The following is a 23,426-nucleotide window of genomic DNA, read 5'->3' on the forward strand; positions in this document are numbered from 1 at the left end:
CAAGAGGGACGCGGGTGGCGCTGTGGGTTAAAGCACAGAGCCTAGGACTTGCTGATCAGAAGGTCAGCGGTTAGAATCCCCGTGATGGGATGAGCTCCCGTTGCTCCATCCTTGCTCCTGCCAACCTAGCAGTTCAAAAGCACGCCAAAGTGCAAGTAGATAAATAGGTACCGCTCCAGCGGGAAGGTAAACGGCATTTCTGTGCACTGCTCTGGTTCGCCAGAAGCAGCTTAGTCATGCTGGCCACATGACCCAGAAGCTGTACGCCGGCTCCCTCGGCCAATAAAGCGAGATGAGCGCCGCAACCCCAGAGTCGGTCACGACTGGACCTAATGGTCAGGGGTCCCTTTACCTTTACCTTTAAGCAGCACACAAAACACTACCAAACCATTCTACGTTTTAAAACTTATATTAATAATCCAAAAATTGAGAGAACAAGGTGCAAGATCTACTACAGAAGCCAGAAACAGAAAACTCATTTAAATTGTGTCCAAAAGGAAGATTCAGTCTTTAAAGTTCCTTTAGCCAGGCTCCTGTAGATATCAACGAAGATAAGTTTGATCAAACGAAGTGTTGGTGATGTTAAGCACGAGAGTTAGACAGGGTGCCAGTGTTTGTCACCTGTTTCGCCCATGAAGAGTCTTGGGCTTCTTCCGTAAATACTCTCTCACGGTTTTGATATATTTATAAACTATCTCAGGATTTCCAAAAGGTTCACATAAACGTTCAAGTCCATATGTTACATTCCTTCTTGGCTTAAGCTGCAATATTTAATTTCTTTCTTCAGGAAATTCTCCCTCAAGATTTTGGTGGATTTACATACATTCAACTTCATATGCTAAGTTCTTGACTTAAGCATTTCTTCATTGTATTTCCCATGGTGTCTTGTCAAGGCATGGCTGAAGGTGTCCCCTTACACCCAAATCTTTCAAGATTGTTTCGTAGCCCACCTAGATGTAGGTCAGCAAGCTGCCCTTCCACTTCCAATGCTTTACCTCTGTGGGTTTTCATTCCAGGGTTCCAGTGGCGATGAACGGGAAATGGCCAAGGAGCTGGCCACCACCCTTTGCAACGGGATTCAGGAGATGGTAGCAGAAGGGCAGGAGCCCCCCGAGTTTTGGGAGCTCCTTGGAGGCAAAGCCCCCTATGCGAGTGAGAAAAGGTATTTGCACCCTGTCCCTAAATTCTAGTACTTGTTTGTGTATCTGGGTGCTTCAAGGCAGGGGGCTTAAATATTGCAAGCAGGTGTTCGGATATCACAAATATCACTTACCAGATTTCCCCCAGTAAGGGTGAATCTGGATTAAATGGGGCAGGGGGAGGATGTGGGTTGGTATTTTGATACTAATGATATAATAGGGATGCTGTGAAAAACTCGCATGCATTGATCCCATAATAAGCACCCACCTGGAAGCACCCTCTGTCCCCAACATTAGCGTCTCAGAATCATAGAGTTAGAAGGGACTCCCAAAGCGTCATCTAGCAAAATTCCCTGCAATGCAGGAATCATTGATGAAGAATTATCTAGAGAGGTAGACTCAACTAGCGCCTACTTCCAAGAGCTTTTCAACAACCCAGGCTTTAAAGCCAGTGTGGTGTAGTGGTTAAGAGCGGTAGACTCGTAATCTGGTGAACCAGCTTCGCGTCTCCGCTCCTCCACATGCAGCTGCTGGGTGACCTTGGGCTAGTCACACTTCTCTGAAGTCTCTCAGCCCCACTCACCTCACAGAGTGTTTGTTGTGGGGGAGGAAGGGAAAGGAGAACGTTTGCTGCTTTGAGACTCCTTAGGGTAGTAATAAAGTGGGATATCAAATCCAAACTCTTCTTCTATATATATCATGCTTTTATTAGGCTTTTTTAAAACAAACAAACTAACACTATTGGGTTGTGATTACTTTTACTGCTATTCTTTTTTTATTACAATGCTGAAATACTTTTGCATCATAAAGTTTGTGCACTGATTGTAAATGGCAGACGCAAGTCACCTTGGCAATATGCTATGGTGAAGGGCAGCAGAGAAGCAAGTAAAATTTAAATAATAAATAAAGGGATTAATAACGGGGCCAGCAGATCTTGGTCCACATCTCCACATCCTTATAAGCACATTGGAAGTGAGACCTAAAAAGGACTTTCTCAAACAGTCTCTGTCTTACAGGCTGCAGGAGGAGGTCCCTGACCACCCCCCACGGCTCTTTGAATGCTCCAACAAGACTGGATGCTTTGTAGCCATCGAGATCACAGACTTTACCCAAGATGACCTCAGTGAAAGTGATGTGATGATGCTGGATACCTGGGACCAGGTGAGGCTGGGGCAGGAGAAGTACTGTCCTGAATTTCTTAGCCTCTCATTCTATGGCGGCTGTGTGATTTAAGGTCTCTACCTACTTCCTGTAATTCTTTCACTCTGTTTGAGTGTTAAGGAGTACAAGGCAGCCTCTTGAAGGCATTATTACTGTGCGGAGCAGGGAGCGTGGAGCATTGGAGGCTTGCAGTACCTTAAAAATATTGTAGTTTGGAAAGGCTTAAAAAGGTAAAGGTAAAGGACCCCTGACAATTAAGTCCAGTCACGAATGACTCTGGGGTTGCAGCGCTCATCTCGCTTTATTGGCTAAGGAAGCCGACGTTTGTCTGCAGACAGTTTTTCTGGGTCATGTGGCCAGCATGACTAAGCCGCTTCTGGCGAAACCAGAGCAGCGCATGGAAACGCCATTTACCTTCCCGCTGGAGCGGTACCTATTTATCTATTTGCACTTTTTGGCGTGCTTTTGAACTGCTTGGTTGGCAGGAACTGGGACCAAGCAATGGGAGCTCACTCCTTCATGGGGATTCGAACCGCCCACCTTCTGATTGGCAAGCCCTAGGCTCAGTGGTTTAGACCACAGCGCCACCCGCTTAGCAGAAGGCAAAGGCAGTAAGCTTGGTTCTCAGGCAGAATAAATGAGCTCCAAAATACCCCCCCACACACACACAAAAGAGCGTATTAAGTTTCTAGGACTAGCAAAGGAACTATAGAAATGCAAAAATAGCTTGATGAAGGATGTCTGCTGATGGTTATAAGCCACAATAGCCAGGACTGTTTCTTTTCCCCTAGTGCCACTGATAATATGGAGATAGACAATAGGATGCAGCTCCTGACCCACTTGCTTTGCTCCCCTTCAGCATCTAACTGCCCCACTGTTAGGAGTTCTGGGTTTGACGGAGCCTTTGGACTGCCACAGTCTGTGGATAATGCTATTATATAGTTTAGTCACTTAACTTACCTGCCTATCGGGATGGAATCAGGAGTTTCCTCCGTTTGTCCTGGTTTAGCTTCCTTACTGGTGTCCCCCCCAAGCCTTCTGTGACACCTGGGAATAGCCTTACGGTCAAAACCAAACTAATGTTTCCCTAGTGTTCTCCCAGGGCAGCTATACACTACAAGCAATGGGTGACCTTAGACCAGGGGTAGGCAACCTAAGGCCCGGGGGCCAGATGTGGCCCAATCGCCTTCTAAATCCAGCCCGCGGATGGTCTGGGAATCACCATGTTTTTACATGAGTAGAATGTGTCCTTTTATTTAAAATGCATCTCTGGGTTATTTGTGGGGCATAGGAATTCGTTCGTTTTTTTAAAAAATGATTTTATTTTTATCATTCACTTTAACACACCAAACAGAAAAGAAAACAAATTTCCATCACCACCAAACAAAAAAGAAAGGAATCAACTAATAGTCTTCAAACCATAAAATAAAAATGTTTTTTTCTATCAACCAGACTTCCTGTCTATTCCTTATTACAGATTCTATATTATTTGTTCACTGCCATTACACAACTAGTTTTGTTCAAGTTTAATAACCCTTGGTCCATTCATAGGTTTTACACCATTCTTAAAACTGCTACTGAAATTATTTGAGCGCTCCCCCTACAAGGTCTGGGGGACTGTGGATCGGCCCCCTGCTGAAAAAGTTTGCTGACCCCTGCCTTAGACTAAATCTAGACCTCTGAATGGGGGCAGAGCTTAGTCCCTATGTGCTCCTTTTATCTACTATGATCAGGACAGATATCATGTTGTCCTGCACAGTTGCATCAACTTTTGCCGATATCACTACAGTCTGGTTTCAGAAAAGCTTCCTAGTTCTGACTCCAGGGGTGGCTGTCATTGGACTCTAATTCCCATCTGTCCCAGCCAGAAGGGCCAATGGTCAACTGTCAAGAGTTGTGGCCCAACAACATCTGGAGAACCGCAGGTTCCCCCGCTCTAATGCTCCCTGTTGCTCGAATGAGCAACTTCTGAATCATCGCTCTTCTCTTTCCCCAGATTTTCCTATGGATTGGCAAAGAAGCCAACGAGACAGAGAGGAAGGAGGCAGTGACGATGGCCCAGGAATACCTGCAGACCCATCCCAGCGGGAGGGAGACAGACACCCCCATCTTCATAATCAAGCAAGGTTTTGAGCCGCCCAACTTCACAGGCTGGTTCCTGGCTTGGGACCCGTATCGGTGGAGTGTAAGTAGAAACCATGCCTGAACCAAATCGCTTTTGTTTTCTAGAGATCTGGGGGTGATTTACACCATGAGTGGAATTCAACAAATGAGTTTGGTCAGCGGAGGCCTGTGCAACAACTTCCACTTGCACAATAGCGCTTCTCCCCCCCTAAAAAATGCACCCCCTGAAATGGGCTCTGAGGCTGTCAGGAGAACCCCCAGAACAGTGTCTGGAAAGCTAAAAGGCTTGCGGGGACAGAATGATTGACAGTGTGATGTTGAATTTCACCCCATGTACCAAATTGACAGATAGGGGCACATCCTCTTTTTGAAATAAAAAAAATAGATATGTTGGGTCATTTGCTGAAACAAATACTGACAAATATTTGAAATCTGCAGGTATGTCCAGTTTTGTCAATTAAGTTTTTGAATGTGGAATATCTCATATAAATTTTGATTGTGAAATTTTACTGTAACATTCAAAATCTTTGCAAGCTACTTTGGGGGGTCGTTTTATTGTTTTGATTTTGGCAGGCATTCAGTTTGCGCACTGTTGATTATCAGATACATCTGAACCACTGGGATACTGCGTGTCAGCTAAACCTCATGCATAACACCCTGAGCTCCTTTGAGAATATCCAGACTATAGATGTGGAAGATCAATGCATGGACTGTGCAGTCTTAACCATGCCTACTCTGACTTAAGTTCTACTGAATTTGTGATAAGGACTTTGGTCTTATGCAAGCAGGTCTGTTGGAATGAATCCACTGCAGACTAGAGGCAGGTGTCACATGAGGTGTTTGCCAGGGCGAGCCCTGGGAACTCTCTTTTATTGAATATTACAAACATTGCCACAGGTGTGCTTGTGGCTGATTGGTTGATACAAACACAAAGCAACTTGTTGCTGATTGGTTAACATAAGTACAAGGCGGGAGTTACATATGATCATTAATCACCAATAGATTAAAGACTGGGAAAGGGAACACCGGGAACACGGAATTGGACGGGCATGAAAACCTCCTTAACTAATGATTGATCATAACATGAAAGAATATAATAATCAAGTTCTGTAGATGTGGTCAGCTAGGCATTAAGAGCAGGTCATATTGTTTTTCCATGAACTTAGGATGAACTGAGCAAGGAAGGAATGTCTTGGTGTTTGGAACAGGTCTGTACAGTGTGTGCAGAAGCAGGGAAAAGATTATAAGTGAGACTTCCCAGAATGCAAGAGAAAAGAAGCAATACTTCCCCATAATGCAACAGTTATGTGCAGAAAGAGAACTTCCCTTTACAGGTCATCTTAGTTCTCCATGTTTTTCCAAAGACTGGTTGCAACTCGATTCAAAACAGGTCTCGGGGAGAAATGCTTGGGAGTAAAACCCTGTTTCTAGCACAGGAAGGTGCTATGGTGCCATAACCCTTTTATAGATAAGTTGTTTTTTTGAACCCTTGCAGGAAGGAAAGACATATGAGCAGCTGAAGAAGGAACTGGGAGATGCCAACAACATTGTCAGAATCACGGCTGTAAGTTGACGCTTTGGTTTCCCCAGTGAGAAACGAGGTCAGTGGCTAAGTAGGGGGAGAAATCTGGGTGCGTAAGAAGCTAGAAAACTACCAGATCATGTTGTTTGTCCAATCTAACCCTGCATTATCTATTTCACGGGTAGGAAATCATGAAGAAAAAGTGGGTGGGGCAACAGACACTTACCTTTCCACAGCAGACAACATCCCAGCTGTGAAAAAGTCAGAGACTTCAATTCTGCACATGAACCTTCTATCTAGGCAAACAGGTTGCAGCCAGCGAAGTTCTATCTAGGTTGCAGCCAGCTAAGTTTTACTTAGAGTAGACCCACTGAACTTAATGTGCCCAAGTTAGCCATCTTGGTTAATTTCAATGGAACTACTCCGGGTAAGACTAGCACTGGCTGCAACTAGTGTCTCAGGAAGAGAGTATTTCACATGATCTGTTGGTTAGGAAACAAAAATTATTACCTGGGAATTTCTGCATACAAGGCATGCGTTCTCTGTTGGACACAGTCAAAATTGAGCTAAGGTTCTGCCTTCTCCTACTGCACCTCCAGCAACATTGTGGCTGAGGCAAGGAAAACCCATCCCTGCGACCTTTATTTACTTTTGGTACCCTGGTGGCTTTCTAAAGTAGTGTGCCGTGACCAGAGGATGAGAAATTTATTAAATAATTGAAGGGTTCTCCCAAGCCCAATATTCCCACCCACAGAGGACCCTGCCCACTGTGTGTCTGCAAGATTCACTACTCCTTCCATTCATTCTCCCCTCAAATCCAGAGAGAAACAGCCAAGTTACTCATCCTCTCCCGTGCAGTGAATCTCACAAAAACACAGGTGGATTTCTCTGGGGTCAAATAAGTTCCTAGTTTTAAAAGTGCTTTCAGTTTTGCTTCCTCATAAGCATAGAATTTATTTATTAATGCCTCTATTTATTTATTAAATTTCTGTATATAAGAAGCCTGTACAGTCGTACCTTGGCTCCCAAAGGCCTTGCGAGTCGAACGTTTTGGCTCCCAAACCTGGAAGTGAGTGTTCCAGTCTGCAAACGTTCTTTGGAACCTGAACGTCTGACGCTGCTTCTGATTGGCTGCAGAAGCTTCCTGCAGCCAATCGGAAGCCGTGCCTTGATTTCCGAACGTTTTGGAAGTTGAACGGACTTCCGGAATGGATTTCGTTTGCCTTCCAAGTTACCACTGTGTAGGGTCTGCTTCTACAGATGGCGTTTTAAAAACCTGCCCCTTTTCTGCTCAGGATCTGAATGGCGCATCCCTCACTCCAAAGCCTGGGACCTTCAACAGCAGCAACTGCCCTACCTACCCTCTAGAAGTCCTGCTGTCCAGCCAGGATGAGCTACCAGAAGATGTGGATCCTGCTAAGAAGGAGGCGAGTTGTTTATTTGTTTTCTTGCATTTATATCCCAGTTTTCTTCCATCATAGGGACGCGGGTGGCGCTGTGATCTAAACCACAGAGCCTAGGGCTTGCTGATCAAAAGGTCGGCAGTTTGAATCCCCGCGATGGGGAGAGCTCCCGTTGCTCGGTCCCTGCTCCTGCCAAGCTAGCAGTTCGAAAGCACGTCAAAGTGCAAGTAGATAAATAGGTACCACTCCGGCGGGAAGGTAAACGGCATTTCCGTGCGCTGCTCTGGTTCGCCAGAAGTGGCTTAGTCATGCTGGCCACATGAACCGGAAGCTGTCTGTGGACAAACGCCGGCTCCCTCGGCCAATAAAGCGAGATGAGCACCGCAACCCCAGAGTTGTCCGTGACTGGACCTAATGGTCAGGGGTCCCTTTACCTTTACCTTTCTTCCATCATGGAACTCAAGATGGCATTCCTGTGGGTTGCTAGGCTTTCACCCATCTAGACTCTTTAGCCTCAAGCTCCTTCAGTCCATAGCATGGCATGAGGTCTGTTCTGCAGTACTTAAGCAGCAAGGTATGAGCATGTAGGGATACCCCCTGCTGCTGCTCCTTCCTTTCTTCCCTGGTGTTGTTTTTTAAAGGAAGTGACTGCCAAGCAGCAACAGTGTGAGCAAATATGCCTGTCCTCCTTCCTGGAGCCTTCCAACAGAAAAAAAAAGCCCAGAGCACTAAAAGTCTACGATCCACAGGCTGGGAAACAGTGCTGGGAATAGCAGGCTGGAAATTTCATTCATACATGTATCCTGCTAGGGCTACCAATGATTGTACCACACAAACATACATTTTGAAATTGGGGGCAGAATTCATTGTCTTAAAAGGTAAGTTCCCAGAGGAATGGATGAAATTTAAAGACTATTTAGCTAAATATGCTAAGGTAATTTAAAAAGAAATACTTGCAAGTACCAGATTGGCTTAGGATTTAAATATGTGAAGTTATAGAATAACATATCTAAAGTTAAAACGAAAAGAAAGAAAGATGTTAATTGATTAAGTAAATTTTATGAGAAATTAGTTTTGGAAAACTGTTACAATGATATACACAGAAACTCAGCCAGGGGGATTCGAGGAAGTCACCTGACAATGTTAACAAAAGTGGAATTATTATAGTTAGGATTTATGTTTTGTTTGTTTGTTTATTTTTATGTTATACATTTGGAAAATTAATAAAAAAATTTGGGGGGAAATAAAAAATAAAAGTAAGTTCCCAGTCCTCTTGGCTGCAGAGGCAGGCTTCAAATGGCATGGGCTATACCTGGCGAAATCGCTGAAGGCTTGTAACATGGCCGGACTCCAGCAGAGCTGAAGTTAGACCCACTCTCACAAACAGAAGATGGAGAGGGAAACTTGTTTCTCAACTGTACCGCTTCAGACTGCAGATAGGGACTTGCAGGACTAAATGTGTCTTCATATAAAACGAAACAAAAAATAAATAAAACCCCCTTCGCACAGAAAACCAACATGTCAGGGGGAAGGAGCCTCCCTTTAGCCTTCTCCCTGATGGGCTATTTTCTTATGCCCGGCTGTAACTCGGCCTGTTAAACCACTCCCCTCCATTCCCCGTGTTTAGTTTTAGATTGTAAGCTGGTTGGGGCAGGGGCCTATCGTTGTACTCCGTAAAATGACCACTCACATAAATCGCACGGTTGATAAATAAATAATAAAATTCTGTGTGTGGGAATATCTATAAGTAAATCTACCTCAAACATTCATTTGCTAAAGAGGAGCATTCGATCCCCTCACCCGAAACACCTGCAGTCTGACGTTCCACATTCAGAAGTAGGTTTTCCACCTCAGCTGATACCTGTGAAGACTACGGCCAAAAGCAATCCATCACAATTAACTTACTTCCTTGGAGTCTCTTGTGCTAATGTGACCTAGAGTGGGTCCTCATTGTGTGCACTCACTGCTCAAATCCTATCTTTCATTTACTCATCTAGTCACTGTGGTCTTTCCCCCCTTGTCAACAGAATTTCCTGTCAGCACAAGACTTCCTCCAAGTCTTTGGGATCCCCAGGGAAAAGTTTGCTGCTCTACCTACTTGGAAGCAACTCAACATGAAGAAAGAGAAGGGGCTTTTCTGAAGAATAGGCGTTTCTCGAGGTGGAAAAGATGACACCCACACTCAATTCCTATTGATTTGGGGGCAGGACCCCTAGCCAGAAGCAGCTGTGCCTGCGAAGGGAGCTGCGTTATGTATCACGTTTGTGCCTAAATTGCGCTTTGAAGGTTGGTTTCGTATATTTTACTCAAGGCTGCTGCTGTCCAGGAACTTTAAAAACAACAACAAAAAAATGGCTTCACCATTGCAAGTCTACAGTGGTGAGAAAACCCAACTCAAATGAAGCAGGCAGAACTGAATTTCAGAAGATCCACAGGCAACAGCCGTCTCTGCTCTTGGCTATCGGCTGCGCTTGATGCAAATTAAGTAGCCACGCTGTGGCAGTTAGAAATCCAAGCCACGCGATGGCTGGCTGTTTTGTGTGACTTGGGCCTTGTAGAGTGCATACCTATATTGCAAACATTAAAAGCCGGCTTCCCTGTCCTTAATAACTCAGTCCATCCTGCCTGTGACCTCAAGGAACGCTGGGACTTGTAGTTCTGCAATGATTGCTCACGGTCATGTGCAGAAAGCTCTAATTTCGGGGACTGGGTACTGGATTTAAGCACACTAACACCTACTATATTGATGGGCTGCTTTGCCTTCCCCAACTCCAGCGCCGCTGTGGTCCAGTCAACTATTAGGGGATGTGCTGTGTCATTGGTAGAGCCTAGCTTCCCACCGCAACTGCTGGTGAGAAAGAGGAGCTAAGAGGAAATATAATTACAATTCAGCATCAAGCAATGTGCCACTAGCACCCTCTCCAACTAGACACACTGAAAGAGAGGGGCAGGCAACATGCGACCTCCAGATGTTGCTGGACAATTCCCATCATCCCTAGCCCATGGGGGCTGATGGGAGTTGGTCCAACATCTGGAGGGTACCTTGTTAGCTATCTCTGCTGTCACAAAACAGGACTTCTGAGCAGCTACTTCGTGCTTGGTGCTTGGTGTTGAGCCAGCCCAAGAGAGTTGAGAAGCACCAGTTTCCTTGCTTGGAGGTATTCATTCCTCTATTCCTTCCTGCCTAAGGAAGTTTGGAGTTTAACACAGCCAGTCCTCAGTTCTCTAGAGCCAAGCGATTCCTTGTTTCTGAAACACATCCTGTGAAACTACAATGGTACCTCTGGTTGAGAACGGGATCTGTTCCGGAGGCCTGTTCGCAACATGAAAAGAGCGCAACCCGCAGCGCCGCGTCTGCACATGCGCGGGTTGTGATTCGCCGCTTCTGCACATGTGTGTGCCATCATTTTGCGCTTCTACGCATGCGGCGAAACCCGGAAGTAACCCTTTCCCGTACTTCCAGGTCGCAACCTGAAAGAACGTAACATGAAGCGGATGTACCATGAGGTATGACCGTATTTTCAATCTGACAAGAGACAGGCTGGCTCTGCTACCTCAAATTAAGTAACATGCTCCTCCACAGATATTCCCATAGAAGCACCCAACATAGTACTTGTCTGGTACATGCCATATACAACAATTCCACAAAGGAAAGCACAGAAACAGCTATAGCATGCAAAGTTCGGCATCGCAAGAATCTCACTTTCTCCCTAAGATTAGCAAGAGACTTTCAAGCAGGAATGGGAACTGCAGGCCTAGGGTCCAGACATTGCCCTCCAGGCTTATCTGACCCATAGTGCTGCACCCTCCTGGCTACACCTCCTCAAACACATCCCACACCGGCCCTAATCTGCACCTTCCTGGCTGGAATATGTCCTTAAACTCTGGTAATGCCTTTTGGTTTGCCTGGATGGAGAAAGGGGTGTGTGTGACTGCAGAAACTAGCCTGCTATACTAAGGTAACATTTACATTCATTGCTCCACCTGCTTTGACTCTATCAACTGGCCCTTGGTCATAAAACGATTCTTCACCCTTGCTTTTAAAGCATGTGAACCACTCATTCCCAAGAGAATCAGGATGTGTAGGTGCTGGGGGAGCTCTCTTCTATGGTCAAAGAGTAGACCTCCACCCAAGTTGACTAGTAGCAGAAGAGTTTATGTCATGTATGTGCTGCGCATCTGCAAATATCACAGAATTTGGGCAGCTGATCACAGGAGGTCTGGGCTTACTGCTTAACAGGGGCTGTCAGAATGGAATAGGGAACAATGTGCATACCCCAGTAGCAAGGAAACTGAAGGAGACACTCTCCTAGTCCAGGAAGATGACTTGCCTGTCCAAGATGCCGTAAGGCATTCAAGACAGGTGTGGATGAATGCAGGCGGGCTGTCCGACAACTTCTGCAACCCGGCAGCAGAAGTCAGCTTGTTTTCAATATGTGTTACAGAACACACAAGCTTTGTTCATCGACTTGCTCGTTGGGTACCACAGTAGCTACACTTGCCACTCATGGCCAACCAAGCATTGCCAACTACAGCAGAAGTAGCACAGGCTGTTCTACGAAGCTGGACAAGGGAAGCTGTCTGCGGGCAGATCAGATGTCTTTCTGGCCCATCTCCTAGTGCCCCCTCGCCTATTAATGCTTGGGTGGCTGGGAAGAAGAAAGGAGCAGGTATCTCCAGCAATAATAACCAGGGACCTTGGCTTACTAAATGGTGAGAAGTCTGCTCAGACTTTAAGCCTTTAGACTTCTGCTGCAATAGAAGGGGGTGCCAAGGTCGTGCTTCCCATAAGGAAAAACAAGGCCACTCAAGCTTCTAGTCCCCACCGTGAAAACCCTTGACAAGGTGGACCGGGACTACTCATTTCAAGAAGAGAAAGGGGCTCTGATGGGTTTCTAGTAGCCCCCAAGGACTTTCTGCATGCTTCAAGAGCTGCCCAGTTACCTCACAGACCTAGCCTAGACCCACTAATGTTTAGCAAAATCCACCTCTCCTTTCACTTTACTGCACCCTCTAACTGTCCTGTTCTGGTACACTTAGCATGGATAGCATTAACTCAAATAAAAATGTACTCCCTGGGGTTCACAACAATTCAACAGATGCGCTTATACCAGCAGACACTGTTCCCCTCCTTGCTGCCATCTAGTTTTATTTGTAACATTGATAGCTATCTTCCACACCTGGGCAGCTGGGCAGAGTGGCTCTGGAGCTTTGAAATGAGATTCCACGATTAGTATTCGGCTTCCATGACCGACCCAACACAGAGTTTAATTCGTGACGGGTGAGGTCTGTTAACCACGGCGGGGCCCAAACGGGAACTGGGAACAGTTCACTTGTCCCAGCGCTACCAGTACTGCTTACTCTGATGCTGACAGTTCTATATCCTCTCCGCATTCAAACCGCACAAAGTCTAGTACAGATACACCCGTGGGCTGAATGTACTGTCCCAGGGAAATCGCAGGGTCCAGCAGGAAGGGCTGGGCAAGCATCTTGGTTTCAGAATCGTCGCCGGGTTCATCCTCCAGAGAGCCTACAGAGAGGGGGGCCATGCCCACCACATGCTGGCCCAGCCTCCAGCCCAGTTCAGCAAAGTCCGACTTTTCACATGGCTCAGAGGGACAGCAGATCACCAGAGCTCCGTATTTGCCAAACATCATGTTAGAAAGTGACGGGTTTCCTTCTGGGAGAGCCCCGTGCACGTAAGAGCCGATGAAAAATTTATCTGGCACCGATATCCACACTGCTCTCTTAATGACCATGTTTTCCCCCAGCTTGCCTGCACAGAAAGAGAGAAGGCAAAAAGGTAGCATTAACCATTAGGAGCACAAGCGATGTTTTAAGGGCTGAGCTATGCTATGCCTATGGCAATCAGCTGCATTCTGAAAAGGAAGTGGTCCTTGCAGTAAGCATTGCATTCTTGGCAACTTAATCGCCTGGTAAAGGTAAAGGGTCCATTAGGTCCAGTCATGGCTGACTCTGGAGTTGCGGCGCTCATCTCGCTTTATTAGCCAGCGTACAGCTTCTGGGTCATGTGGCCAGCATGACTAAGCCACATGACTAAGCATGACTAAACCAGAGCAGCGCACGGAAACGCCGTTTACCTTCCCGCTGGAGCGGTACCTATTTATCTACTTGCACTTTGACGTGCTTTCGAACTGCTAGGTTGGCAGGAGCAGGGACCAAGCAACGGGAGCTCACCCTGTTGCGGGGATTCGAACCGCCAACCTTCCGATCAGCAAGTCCTAGGCTCTGTGGTTTAACCCACAGCGCCACCCGCATCCCTGCGCCACCCGTGTCCCCTGGACACACCTACAAATTAGAGAAAGGGTATTCAGGCAGAAAAGGACTGTTGGCTCAGTAGTAGAGCATCTGCCTTGCAGATCCTTCAATCCCTGGCATCTCTAGGTAGGACTAGGAACTGCACCCTGCCAGAAACCCTGGAGAGCTGGTGCCCAATAGACAATACTGGGTGAGATGAACCAAATGGTGTGACTCAGTGTAAGGCAGGTTTCTTATGCGCTCCCTGCTTTCTTGGTCTTATTTAGCAATAATCTTTCTATATTGCTTACATAAAAAAGAACTGTCAAACTGGTTTACAACAGTAAATTGAAAAAAATTAAAATAGAGAAACCAAATCACAGACAATTGAAATGCAGCACTAGAACACTCACCAATAGCCAGAGCCAGCTGGTCCACAAGCAAGGAGCCATCAGGTCCTATCCTGAGCTGAGAAAGCTCATTTGAGTTTAAGAAACACTGCAAAATAAGTATATTATGCATTATAAATCTACAAACTTATCAAGCACTTCTCTTGATATGCACAGCGAGATTTATAACCTTCACAGTTAATTAGAAAAGCTGTTTAGGCAACTGCTAAAATGGGTTTTGGGGGGCTGGGGAGGAGAAGAGTGAGACTCGATCTACAAATGCAGCAGTAGCTGCTGGTTTGCCACTCGAAAACACACTCAGTGTGCAGCCTCAAGCCAACCTGGACTTCCGAATATGTGTTTATGTATAATGCATGTGCCTGCAAACCCAAGTTTCCTTCACTTGCTGTTTAAACTATGTTTCCAGCTAAACAAAGTGTCTGCACTCATGATGACTGTCTGTAGGCAAGTACACAGGAACAGCAACTCACAGCCCTCTTGAAGGGGTGCAGATGAAAAGCCCCAAAGTTATTTCAATCTAAACCAAGGCAATCTTCCTCAGAACCCAGATGCACTGGGGTCTGTTTGCAGCAAAGGGACATCATATACAGACAGAGAACATCCCTTAAGAGTCCTTTTTACTCCTGCAGAAACTTCCTGGGAGCATTTGCTTTATGTGGGAATCAACCTACCAGGTTTGGTCAGAAACAGTGCAACAAGCCTCTCTATCCCCGCAGCTCTACGATTCTGTGACCTCCCTTTGTATAATTTGCTTATTAAGATTCATTCAGCAGAAAGGGTGCACTTTGCACTTAAATGCACAACTCTGATAACTGCTATTAAAATGTGCCAGGAGGTTTAAGCTACGGAGCCTTTTGTGCCACTCTCACCTTGGCGTAGGTGCTCAGCTGGTCCCTGGTCCCCTGATAATGCAGCATCGTCCCAATCGCTGCCTGCTGAATCAGATGCTGGAACTTGACATTTCGGGCCACAAAGTCAGTCTCGCAGTTCACCTGGCAAAGAAGCATAGCTAACTTTCAACTGCCTTGGCCACCAACTTCTATGGTGCTCAAGACGCAGGAATAAAATCAGAAGTGGCAATTAGAGGATGATATGACATCTTGTTTTCCAAAGGAACAGGCGGGGAAAATAAAACACCCAACCTTTTCACCCAGGCTTTCCCTGAGAGGGGATACAAGCTCTGCTGATGTATTAACCTGATCTAATTATTTGTTATGTACTTTCAACTTGCTTTATGACTGTATTTTTATTGTTAATTTTGTACTATCCACTGCCCTAATTTTTTTTTTTCTATACTGTGGGCAGTACAGTGGTACCTCGGGTTAAGAACTTAATTCGTGCTGCACGATTTCTGTTCTCATCCTGAAGCAAAGTTCTTAACCCGAGGTAATATTTCTGGGTTAGCGGAGTCTGTAACCTTAAGCGTATGTAACCCGAGGCACCACTGTATAGATATTTTTGAAAATAAAATAAAAATGGCTACAGCTTTGGTTCTGTTCTATTTAACACCCCTCCCCCCCCCATGGATCCACCTATTATGCTAGGGTGTGCATTTCAATACTAAGATTAGTCTTCATTGATTTTGTCATCCGAGAGTGAAAATATCCCTGCAAACCACTCAGGTGTAGATTTGTGTCGTAAAGCATCAAACTACTGATGAACACATGGATATTCCCATTAAGCATATAATTTTACCCATTCATTTTCAGGCAGCATATCAGCAAGAAGGCAACATTTTAGCAAGAATCTTTACATTAACATTCAGAGGCTGCTTTGAAATCAAGAAGATCTAGCAGGCAATCTTGATTGCCGTGTGATTTCTGTAAGATAATATGCTGGCGTAGCATAATTTATTCTTAACACATCTATATTGTTCATATTCACTAGGTGTCCTTCTACAGTTTAATTTTGTCAATACTTTCTCAGAAATGCAAATGAAGCTAACCTCTCTATAATTCCCTGCAGCTTCTTAATCTGCTTGCCTCCATCACATTGTTTTCTTGTCCATAAGAAAATCATTGTTTGCTCGCTCTCTAGTCTTTTTCGAAAATATTAGGAATGTGAGACACCAGTTCTTTCGCTACCATAAAATTATACATTTTTTCACTCCACAATCTTGGACATGGTATACCCACAGAACCTCAGGGTGCTCCACATAGTCTTCTTTTTTTGGAATAGGGGACATAAAATCAAAAGCACAATGGCATGCGAATGGTGTCCATGACTTTCAATGGAATGCACATTAGGACATGCAACCCCTTCCTTAAATTCCCAAGAGTCTGCACATCCATTATTAACAATTTTCTACTCCCTCCAAAAAAAAATTAATTGGATGGAATCTGAGAGAAGGCAGGCCTGGGACAATTGTCCGCACTGGTGAAACAATATCCATGCCCTAAACTGAGCCAGCCAGATGTTATCCCTAAACCATGGATAGGGAACCTGCAGTCCTCCTGATGCTCTTGTGCTATAACTCCCATCAACCAGCATAAGCAGTGCCAGGGATGATGGGAGTTGTAGTCCAGCAACACAGGTTCCACACCCAAGCCCTGTCCTAAGCCAATTCTAAAATCAAAGCTAGTACAACTAAGTTTTTAAGGCAGCCACGAAAAAGCTGTCTTTCAATCAAATTAAGTCTTCCCTATGAATGATTTGAACTCTTGTACCCATGTAGTCACACTAGCAGGTTTACCACTGAAACTACTGCTAGAGGTGCCCCTGCCCCGTGGGATCTTTGCACTTGAGCAGCGACAGTGTGGTATGGAATTACTGCTGAAGACGCTTAGACTGTATTTTATGGGAACTGTCGAAATGGCGCCTGCCGTTTGAATAGGACTTTTGGATCAGCGTGAAAACCCACACAGGACTATAATAATGTTTGCTTCAACTCGCTTGTGGAGATAACTCGGAGGTTATTAAGAAGAAAAATGATAACAACAAGAAGATTGGAAGATGGGATTTGTAAAGGATAACAACAAAGAGATGGAAAGATGGGACTTGCGAACATCAAAGCAGCAGAAATATGAGATGATTGGACCCTTTCTGAACTCGAAGCATGGGTACCCCCAAGAAAAAAATTTAAAATTCGGCTAAATATTTGGAGTTTATTATGTATTGGTATAATTTGGAATTAATGTGATATGATTGGTTTGTTAATTGGAAATTTAATAAAAATTCTTTTTTTTAAAAAATGAAATTACTGCTGAAAAGATCCTGCAGTATTTTCGTCTAGGTTGGGTGTAAGAGAAAGTGCAAACACACACTGACAAGAAGGCAGCAAGCTTGGTCCCCTGGGGCATGAACTGTTGGGCAGCAGCATCCTTTGAATCCCTTTTATTTAATGCCAAGATAGCCACAACGGGGGCAAAAGAAATGAAGAAAAAAGAGCAGCTTAAAACACTTCTGTGAACTGGTGCAAATGGCACAGAAATAAACACATTCCTGTTGTTGGGAGAGAGTTACTGCAGGGTTTCCCACCTTGATTCTCCACGTACTTTTCAGGGCTGCTTGCTGCATTGCTTTAGGACAGTGTTCCCTAACCTTGGCCTCCAGCTGTTTTTGGACTACAACTCCCATCATCCCTCGCTAGCAAGACCAGTGGTCAAGGATGATGGGAATTGTAGTCCAAAAACAGCTGGAGGCCCAAGGTTGGGGAACACTGCTTTAGGAGATACAGAAGGAAGCACTTGTGTTTTCAGATCTGCCCTGGTCCATCATGGTAAGCCTAAACAACAGGCCTTTTCTCAAGAGCAGGCACTCGCAGGACAAACCCCCAGAGGCACGTCTCCCAAAGAGCCATGTTCGCTCTGAGGAATAATGTGAAACTGTCAGTTCTTAAAAGAAGAGGTCCATGTAGCTATGCTTTTCGTAGAGTCATGCGGGAATTACACCTGAGCGGCCCAAATACAACAGCAAACTGACTTTCTATTATCAAGTTGTTCTGTTTGGACAAAGAATTGATTCTGTATGTATTGTGAGCTGCTAGAATGGTTATCATAAGAAAATAGAAATATTTAGAGGGATCAGAGGAGGATTTATGGTCCATAGCTGGGGTGAATGAATCAACTGTAAAATTAAGATATACAGAGGGCAAACAAAAAAGATTCATCTTCAGCAACATGGCAAAAATTTAATGCTGATAACAATGGTCAAACGCCTCCTGTGAAATATGCTGCTATTTAGAATTCTTAGCAACTTCTCAGTTTTAAACAAGAAATGTTGTAAGATCTCGAGGACAATATCCTGATATTCATTTTAAAAAGTAATTTTTAAAAAATTTTTACTACCCCTCAGCACCAATAATAACAACAATTTTTTTTCTAAGGAAAATGAATGAAAGAATCCAAGTTTATAATTTGCATATATGTGCTATGTTTAATATTACTTTACATTCAGTTGTGTTTCATTGTTGCTGCATGTTATTAAAGTGTTATTTTCTTTTTTAAATAAACAAAAAGTAATTTTTTTATTTTAAAAAAAAGTTTTTGTCAAAAGGAAAATGCTCACCTCTACCATCACTGCAGAGCTTCCCTCTTGCAGCAACCCAATAAGCCCTTCTTGTGTCTTCCGTCCTTGAAGTTTGGAAGCTTTGCTCCACCCTTCCTTTTGGGCTTGCTCATGTAGCCAGGCTTCAGCCTTGAAAGACAAATGCAAACCCATAAACTGAGATACTATTGCCAAGGACAACGCAACAAATCAATTCAAACCCCAAATAAAAGCACAAGTATTATACCACTGTAGAAAAAATGGGGGATGTTCAAATATTATTATAAATATGGCCTCATATATTTTATTTTAAAAATGTCTTGCAGACGGAAAGGAGAATGCAAGAATATGAAAATATTTGGTCCACTGGCATCCTTGCGTGTAAATATAATCTTCAGATCAACCATTAGAAGTTTGCTGATTAGATCCATTGCAGTTTCTAGAAGACATAGAATCCATATCTACTTCCAACAGGAGGCTAAACTAATACTGTTTTGGTGCCTCCTCTGGTGCCATTCACAGAGAGTGTTGTTGAGGAATCATCAGTTTACTAAGGTTTCTCTGTCTGACCAAAGATAAGAGTTAGCTGTTTATCTGGAAGCAATTCCCACTGACTGAAACACATTTTGAAATGCACAGTGTTTTTATGAATCACAATGCATTTTGTTTTTCCTTGAACTTTTGGGTTCCTTCCCCAAGTTCTTCTTCACAATAATTCATCTGTCATGGAAACATCTCCTGGTTGTCTTTTTGTGGGGCTGGGTGGACAGCAAGAAAAGAGTCCCTACCCTCTGCCTACATTGACTCACACACAGGATAAAACATTCTGGCCTCTAAACTCACTTGCAACTGCTTCTCAGTGTGATTTACCCCACTGCCAGTATGCATTGGACTGCAACCTTAACATAAGACTTGCAAAAATTGCTTACAACACCATTATTTCCCCAAAAGTACTTGAAACACGCAGGCAAAAAACTAAAATTAAACTTGCATTTTATATCACCGAAACATTTGTTCTCACCTCACTGACATCATCAAATTTCTCCAAGGCTTTCTTGCAGTTCACAAACGAGTAGCCAGTTTTCTTTCTGAGCTTCACCAGAGCTTCCTTTGCTGCTAGAACCGGAAGGCCAGCATGAAGGAAATGAACTAGATGCAAGTCAAACTACAAGGGGAGAGGAAGACAAAAATAAGTGAAAAGGATCCAACAACCAAGGAGGAGAGGAAGATTTAAAGAGCAACCCCACGCATGTTTACTGATCTCACAAGAACCTTTCTCCAAATATATGTGTAGAATCAGAATAAGTTCTGATGCAACTACGTCTTTCAAGGGCTGTTTTCTGGGGAAGAACATTCCCATGGATCTACACATGTGCTTGCCAGCTCAGCACTTTTGACTATTAATTGTTTAATAGCAACAATATCTTGACCACACCCCCTCCCATTAAGATGCTAAATTTAGAACTTTGGGGAGGGGGATCAATAACAGATGTTTGTGTGCTGCAATCTCTGACACAGAAAACGAATTGCCTTGCTCGTCGGTCTTACATGCACGGCCAGCCCCTTTCTTGACCGCTATTTTGCACTGTGCTCCAGCTAGTGGTCTTCAGGAGTCAGGAACCCCAAATTGTACAGGTGCCACATAACTCCCACCCCGCACATGAAAGAACCTGATTGTTTAGTGCGTCAGCACCTAAACTTTGGAACTGCTATCAAGCAGGCACTTTCATTGAACTCTTTTTAAACCTTTAAACTCCATGCCAACTGCTATCAAGCAAAACAAATGCAATACCTTGTTACGCAGATGCAATAATTACAACATACAGAGCGCAACTGGCTGAATGGTAATGTTTGTAACAAATTTCTTTACTGGTTACTTCCTAACATACAAACCAAGTCCAGGATGTACACTATATAAAATCCTTAAGCAAGGTAAGGTAAAGGTAAAGGTAAAGGTACCCCTGCCCATTCGGGCCAGTCTTGACAGACTCTGGGGTTGTGCGCTCATCTCACTCTAGAGGCCAGGAGCCGGCGCCGTCCGCAGACACTTCCGGGTCATGTGGCCAGTGTGACATCGCTGCTCTGGCGAGCCTGCACCAGCGCAGCACACGGAACACCGTTTACCTTCCCGCTATATAGCGGTACCTATTTATCTACTTGCACTTTTTTTTTTAAGGGTGCTTTCGAACTGCTAGGTGGGTAGGAGCTGGGACCGAAAGACGGGAGCTCACCCCGCCGCGGGGATTTGAACCGCCGACCATACGATCGGCAAGTCCTAGGCACTGTGGCTTTACCCACAGCGCCACCCGCATCCCTAAGCAAGGTATATAACCTATATAATTAAATCCAATGCAGATATATTTCTTTCTTAATACATTCTTGTTTGAGTTCATATATCACACAGTCCTCGAATGTGCTTGCGCTCTATATGTTGTAACTACTGCTATCAAGCAGGGACTCTTTTTGGCACCTGCTAGAAACCACTCTTGTTTAAACATTGCCTACCCAGGTGCTTATAAATGATGGTGTGAATTTAAACCTCTTTTGTAGTAGTTTAACTTTTTTGCGGTTTTTAAAGTGTGGTTTTTACTTTTCCCTTCCCCTTTGATTTTTTTCGTTTTTCCTTTCTGTGTGAACTGCTTTCACGATTTAGAGGTGTATTAAATTTTATTAATAAATTAAATTAAATTAAAATGCGGACCCCGCGAGCCTGAGCTCCATCACCACGCTCCGTGCCCTCCCCGTGTTTGCCCTAGACGACAGAGACGGATCTAAGCAGGGAGAAGCAGAGGCAGCGACGCCCAACGAAAGACTTTCGCACTCACTTGCCCGGCTAGAGAGCCCCTTTTCCGCAAGCGCAGCAGCGCCCTTCCCAGCCCAGCCATCCGCTGCATCTTCAAGGCGCTTGCCATTATGCGTCACTACGCGCGCGACGCGACGCGCGCCCTTACGTTCGTTTGGCTGAGGCCGCGCACGCGCGGTGCCGATCGTCACTTCCGCCCATTCGGCCTGCCGGGTTCTAGTTCGCGCGACGCACGCCATTGGCTGTAGCAGCTGGGCGGGGGAGGGGGGGGAGGCAGGTTGCACCAAGGAGAATGAAACTGATAGAGCAGCGCTCACGTTTTAGGTTCCGGGTTTGCTTCGGACCTCTAGTTTCGCCTTGTGTTAAAAGCAATCCAAGGATATATTTATAATGCAGAAGTGATTAAAAAACAGAGAACTGCGCAAAGGCCGCGCCTCCGATTCCAAGTGAGGGTGGAAGGGCTGAGGCGGCTTCGCAGTGCAACCCTCACCAGGTCTACTCAGAAGTAAGACCCATTGAATTCAATGGGGTCTAGGATTGCAGCCTTATTCTTGCTGCAGCCCGAGTGTTTTTGGTGTGGTCACAACAGGAAGCCGTCCTTATATCCCCCGCTGGCTTCATTTCCACTGCAGCTCCCTTAAGCACCACTGAACACCCTGGGGTCATTCTGCAAAAAGATGGACACCCTGCATTAAATATCCCTAACATTCAGGGCCGGCCCAAGACATCTCTCAGCCGCTGGTTTCTTCCCCAACCTGCAACACAAGGGATAGTCACAACAGGCTCTGTGTGTGTTTTCATACAGAAGACCTGCTTTTGGAAGACCAGCCACCTTTCTCTTTACTTCCACTCCCATCATATATTTTAGCTTGCATTTTTCCCAGCAATTAAACATAACCTGATTGTCTCACAAGCTTATCAATACAAAAAAAATTTCCTTCCAGTAGCACCTTAAAGACCAACTAAGTTAGTTCTTGGTATGAGCTTTCGTGTGCATGCACACTTCTTCAGATACACGTATATCTGGTGTATCTGAAGAAGTGTGCATGCACACGAAAGCTCATACCAAGAACTAACTTAGTTGGTCTTTAAGGTGCTACTGGAAGGAATTTTTTTTGTTTTGACTATGGCAGACCAACACGGCTACCTATCTGTAACTGAAGCTTATCAATACTTATCCTTGCAAGCTTATCCTGGTTTGGCTGCACTGGTTGTCAGTTAGTTTCCAGGCCCAATTCAAAGTGTTGGGTTTGACCTATAAAGCTTTAAATGGCTCAGGATTGCAATACCTCAAGGACCGCCTCTCCCCATATGAACCAGCCTAGACCCTGTGATCTCAGGGATGCTGGGATATATTCTCCTGCAATGCAGCTCTGAGACACTTTACAATATGGTTACCAGATTTTTTCAAGGACACTTTTTTTTGGAATGTCATGCTTTATTTTAGGAAAGGGTTGCCCAGAGTTCTTGACCTTTTTTGGGGGGGGGGGGACGCCAAAGTTGTCGGGTGCACACCTCGACACAAGTCAGGCGGAGAAGCCCATCTACAAATACACAAATGCCCCAAAAAAAGGTTGGTGGTGGTGGAGAGAGAGAGATTGAGTAAAGGCACTTGCTGGTCTAGGGAAAACACGCATTAAAACACACACACAAGGCACCGGCTTCCCATAACCGGGAGACTGCTGGAGGGTGAGTACAGTCTCTATAGAGATTTAACTGGTGGTGGTGGTGTCTGTGTCTCGCAACGCGGCAGAGCTATTTTCTATGCTTCTCCTCTTCTTCACTGCCTCAGCACCTTGCTCGCCCGCCCCACCCAACTCGGGCGCGCAGAGCCTGCAGCAGAATAGCGCAGCAGACTCTTCTGCTACAGGCAGCTCTGCGCGATTTCGGAGCAAGCGTTGATCAAGGAAGTGAGTCAGAAGGAAGCTCTCTGGCTCGCGCTTCGCCAGAGCCAGAGAGCCCCCCCTCCAGCCAGCGGATTGGCTGGCTGGAACTCTGACGTGGCTGGGACCTCCGGTGTTGCTCACTGCCATGGGGCCCACATGTTGCCTCGCCGGAAGTCCCGAGGCATAAATCCGGGGGCGTTAATTAAAATCCGGGGACATTCTGGAAACCGGGGAC

The 23,426-nt window shown here is 45.1% G+C and overlaps 2 protein-coding genes across 3 annotated transcripts in view; one reads left to right on the forward strand and one right to left on the reverse strand.

Moving 5' to 3' along the window:
* Nucleotides 1–9,951, forward strand: part of AVIL (advillin) — a 51,870-nt gene extending 41,919 nt beyond the window's left edge. For both annotated transcript variants that reach the window (XM_028721503.2, XM_028721502.2), the window contains exons 15-20: nt 1,017–1,162; nt 2,156–2,300; nt 4,297–4,485; nt 5,920–5,988; nt 7,242–7,373; nt 9,377–9,951. In XM_028721503.2, coding sequence (XP_028577336.2) covers nt 1,017–1,162; nt 2,156–2,300; nt 4,297–4,485; nt 5,920–5,988; nt 7,242–7,373; nt 9,377–9,490 — 795 coding nt within the window. In that variant the 3' untranslated portion in view covers nt 9,491–9,951. The remainder of the gene's footprint in view (nt 1–1,016; nt 1,163–2,155; nt 2,301–4,296; nt 4,486–5,919; nt 5,989–7,241; nt 7,374–9,376) is intronic.
* A 2,516-nt stretch (nt 9,952–12,467) lies between these two features.
* TSFM (Ts translation elongation factor, mitochondrial) lies at nt 12,468–21,466 on the reverse strand. The gene is made up of 6 exons (XM_028721505.2): nt 21,328–21,466; nt 19,524–19,667; nt 18,524–18,652; nt 14,887–15,009; nt 14,021–14,105; nt 12,468–13,125 (listed from the first exon to the last, which is right to left on the reverse strand). The coding sequence occupies exons 1-6, from the start codon at nt 21,412–21,414 to the stop codon at nt 12,707–12,709; spliced, it is 987 nt and encodes a 328-aa protein (XP_028577338.2). The 5' UTR covers nt 21,415–21,466; the 3' UTR covers nt 12,468–12,706.
* Nucleotides 21,467–23,426: the final 1,960 nt, after the last annotated feature.

The sequence above is a fragment of the Podarcis muralis genome, chromosome 2 (genome assembly GCF_964188315.1).
Source record: "Podarcis muralis chromosome 2, rPodMur119.hap1.1, whole genome shotgun sequence".
NCBI classification, from domain to species: domain Eukaryota; kingdom Metazoa; phylum Chordata; class Lepidosauria; order Squamata; family Lacertidae; genus Podarcis; species Podarcis muralis.

What these genes read in the sequence shown, in the direction of transcription:
- TSFM (XM_028721505.2), bottom strand. Translation starts at nt 21,414, where the DNA reads ATGGCAAGCGCCTTGAAGATGCAGCGGATGGCTGGGCTGGGAAGGGCG. An exon ending in GCTCTGCAGTGATGGTAGAG is followed by an intron (nt 15,010 to 18,523) that starts GTGAGCATTTTC and finishes CTTCTTTGCCAG; the next exon opens with GTGAACTGCGAGACTGACTT. An exon ending in CCAGCTGGCTCTGGCTATTG is followed by an intron (nt 13,126 to 14,020) that starts GTGAGTGTTCTA and finishes CTTTCTGTGCAG; the next exon opens with GCAAGCTGGGGGAAAACATG.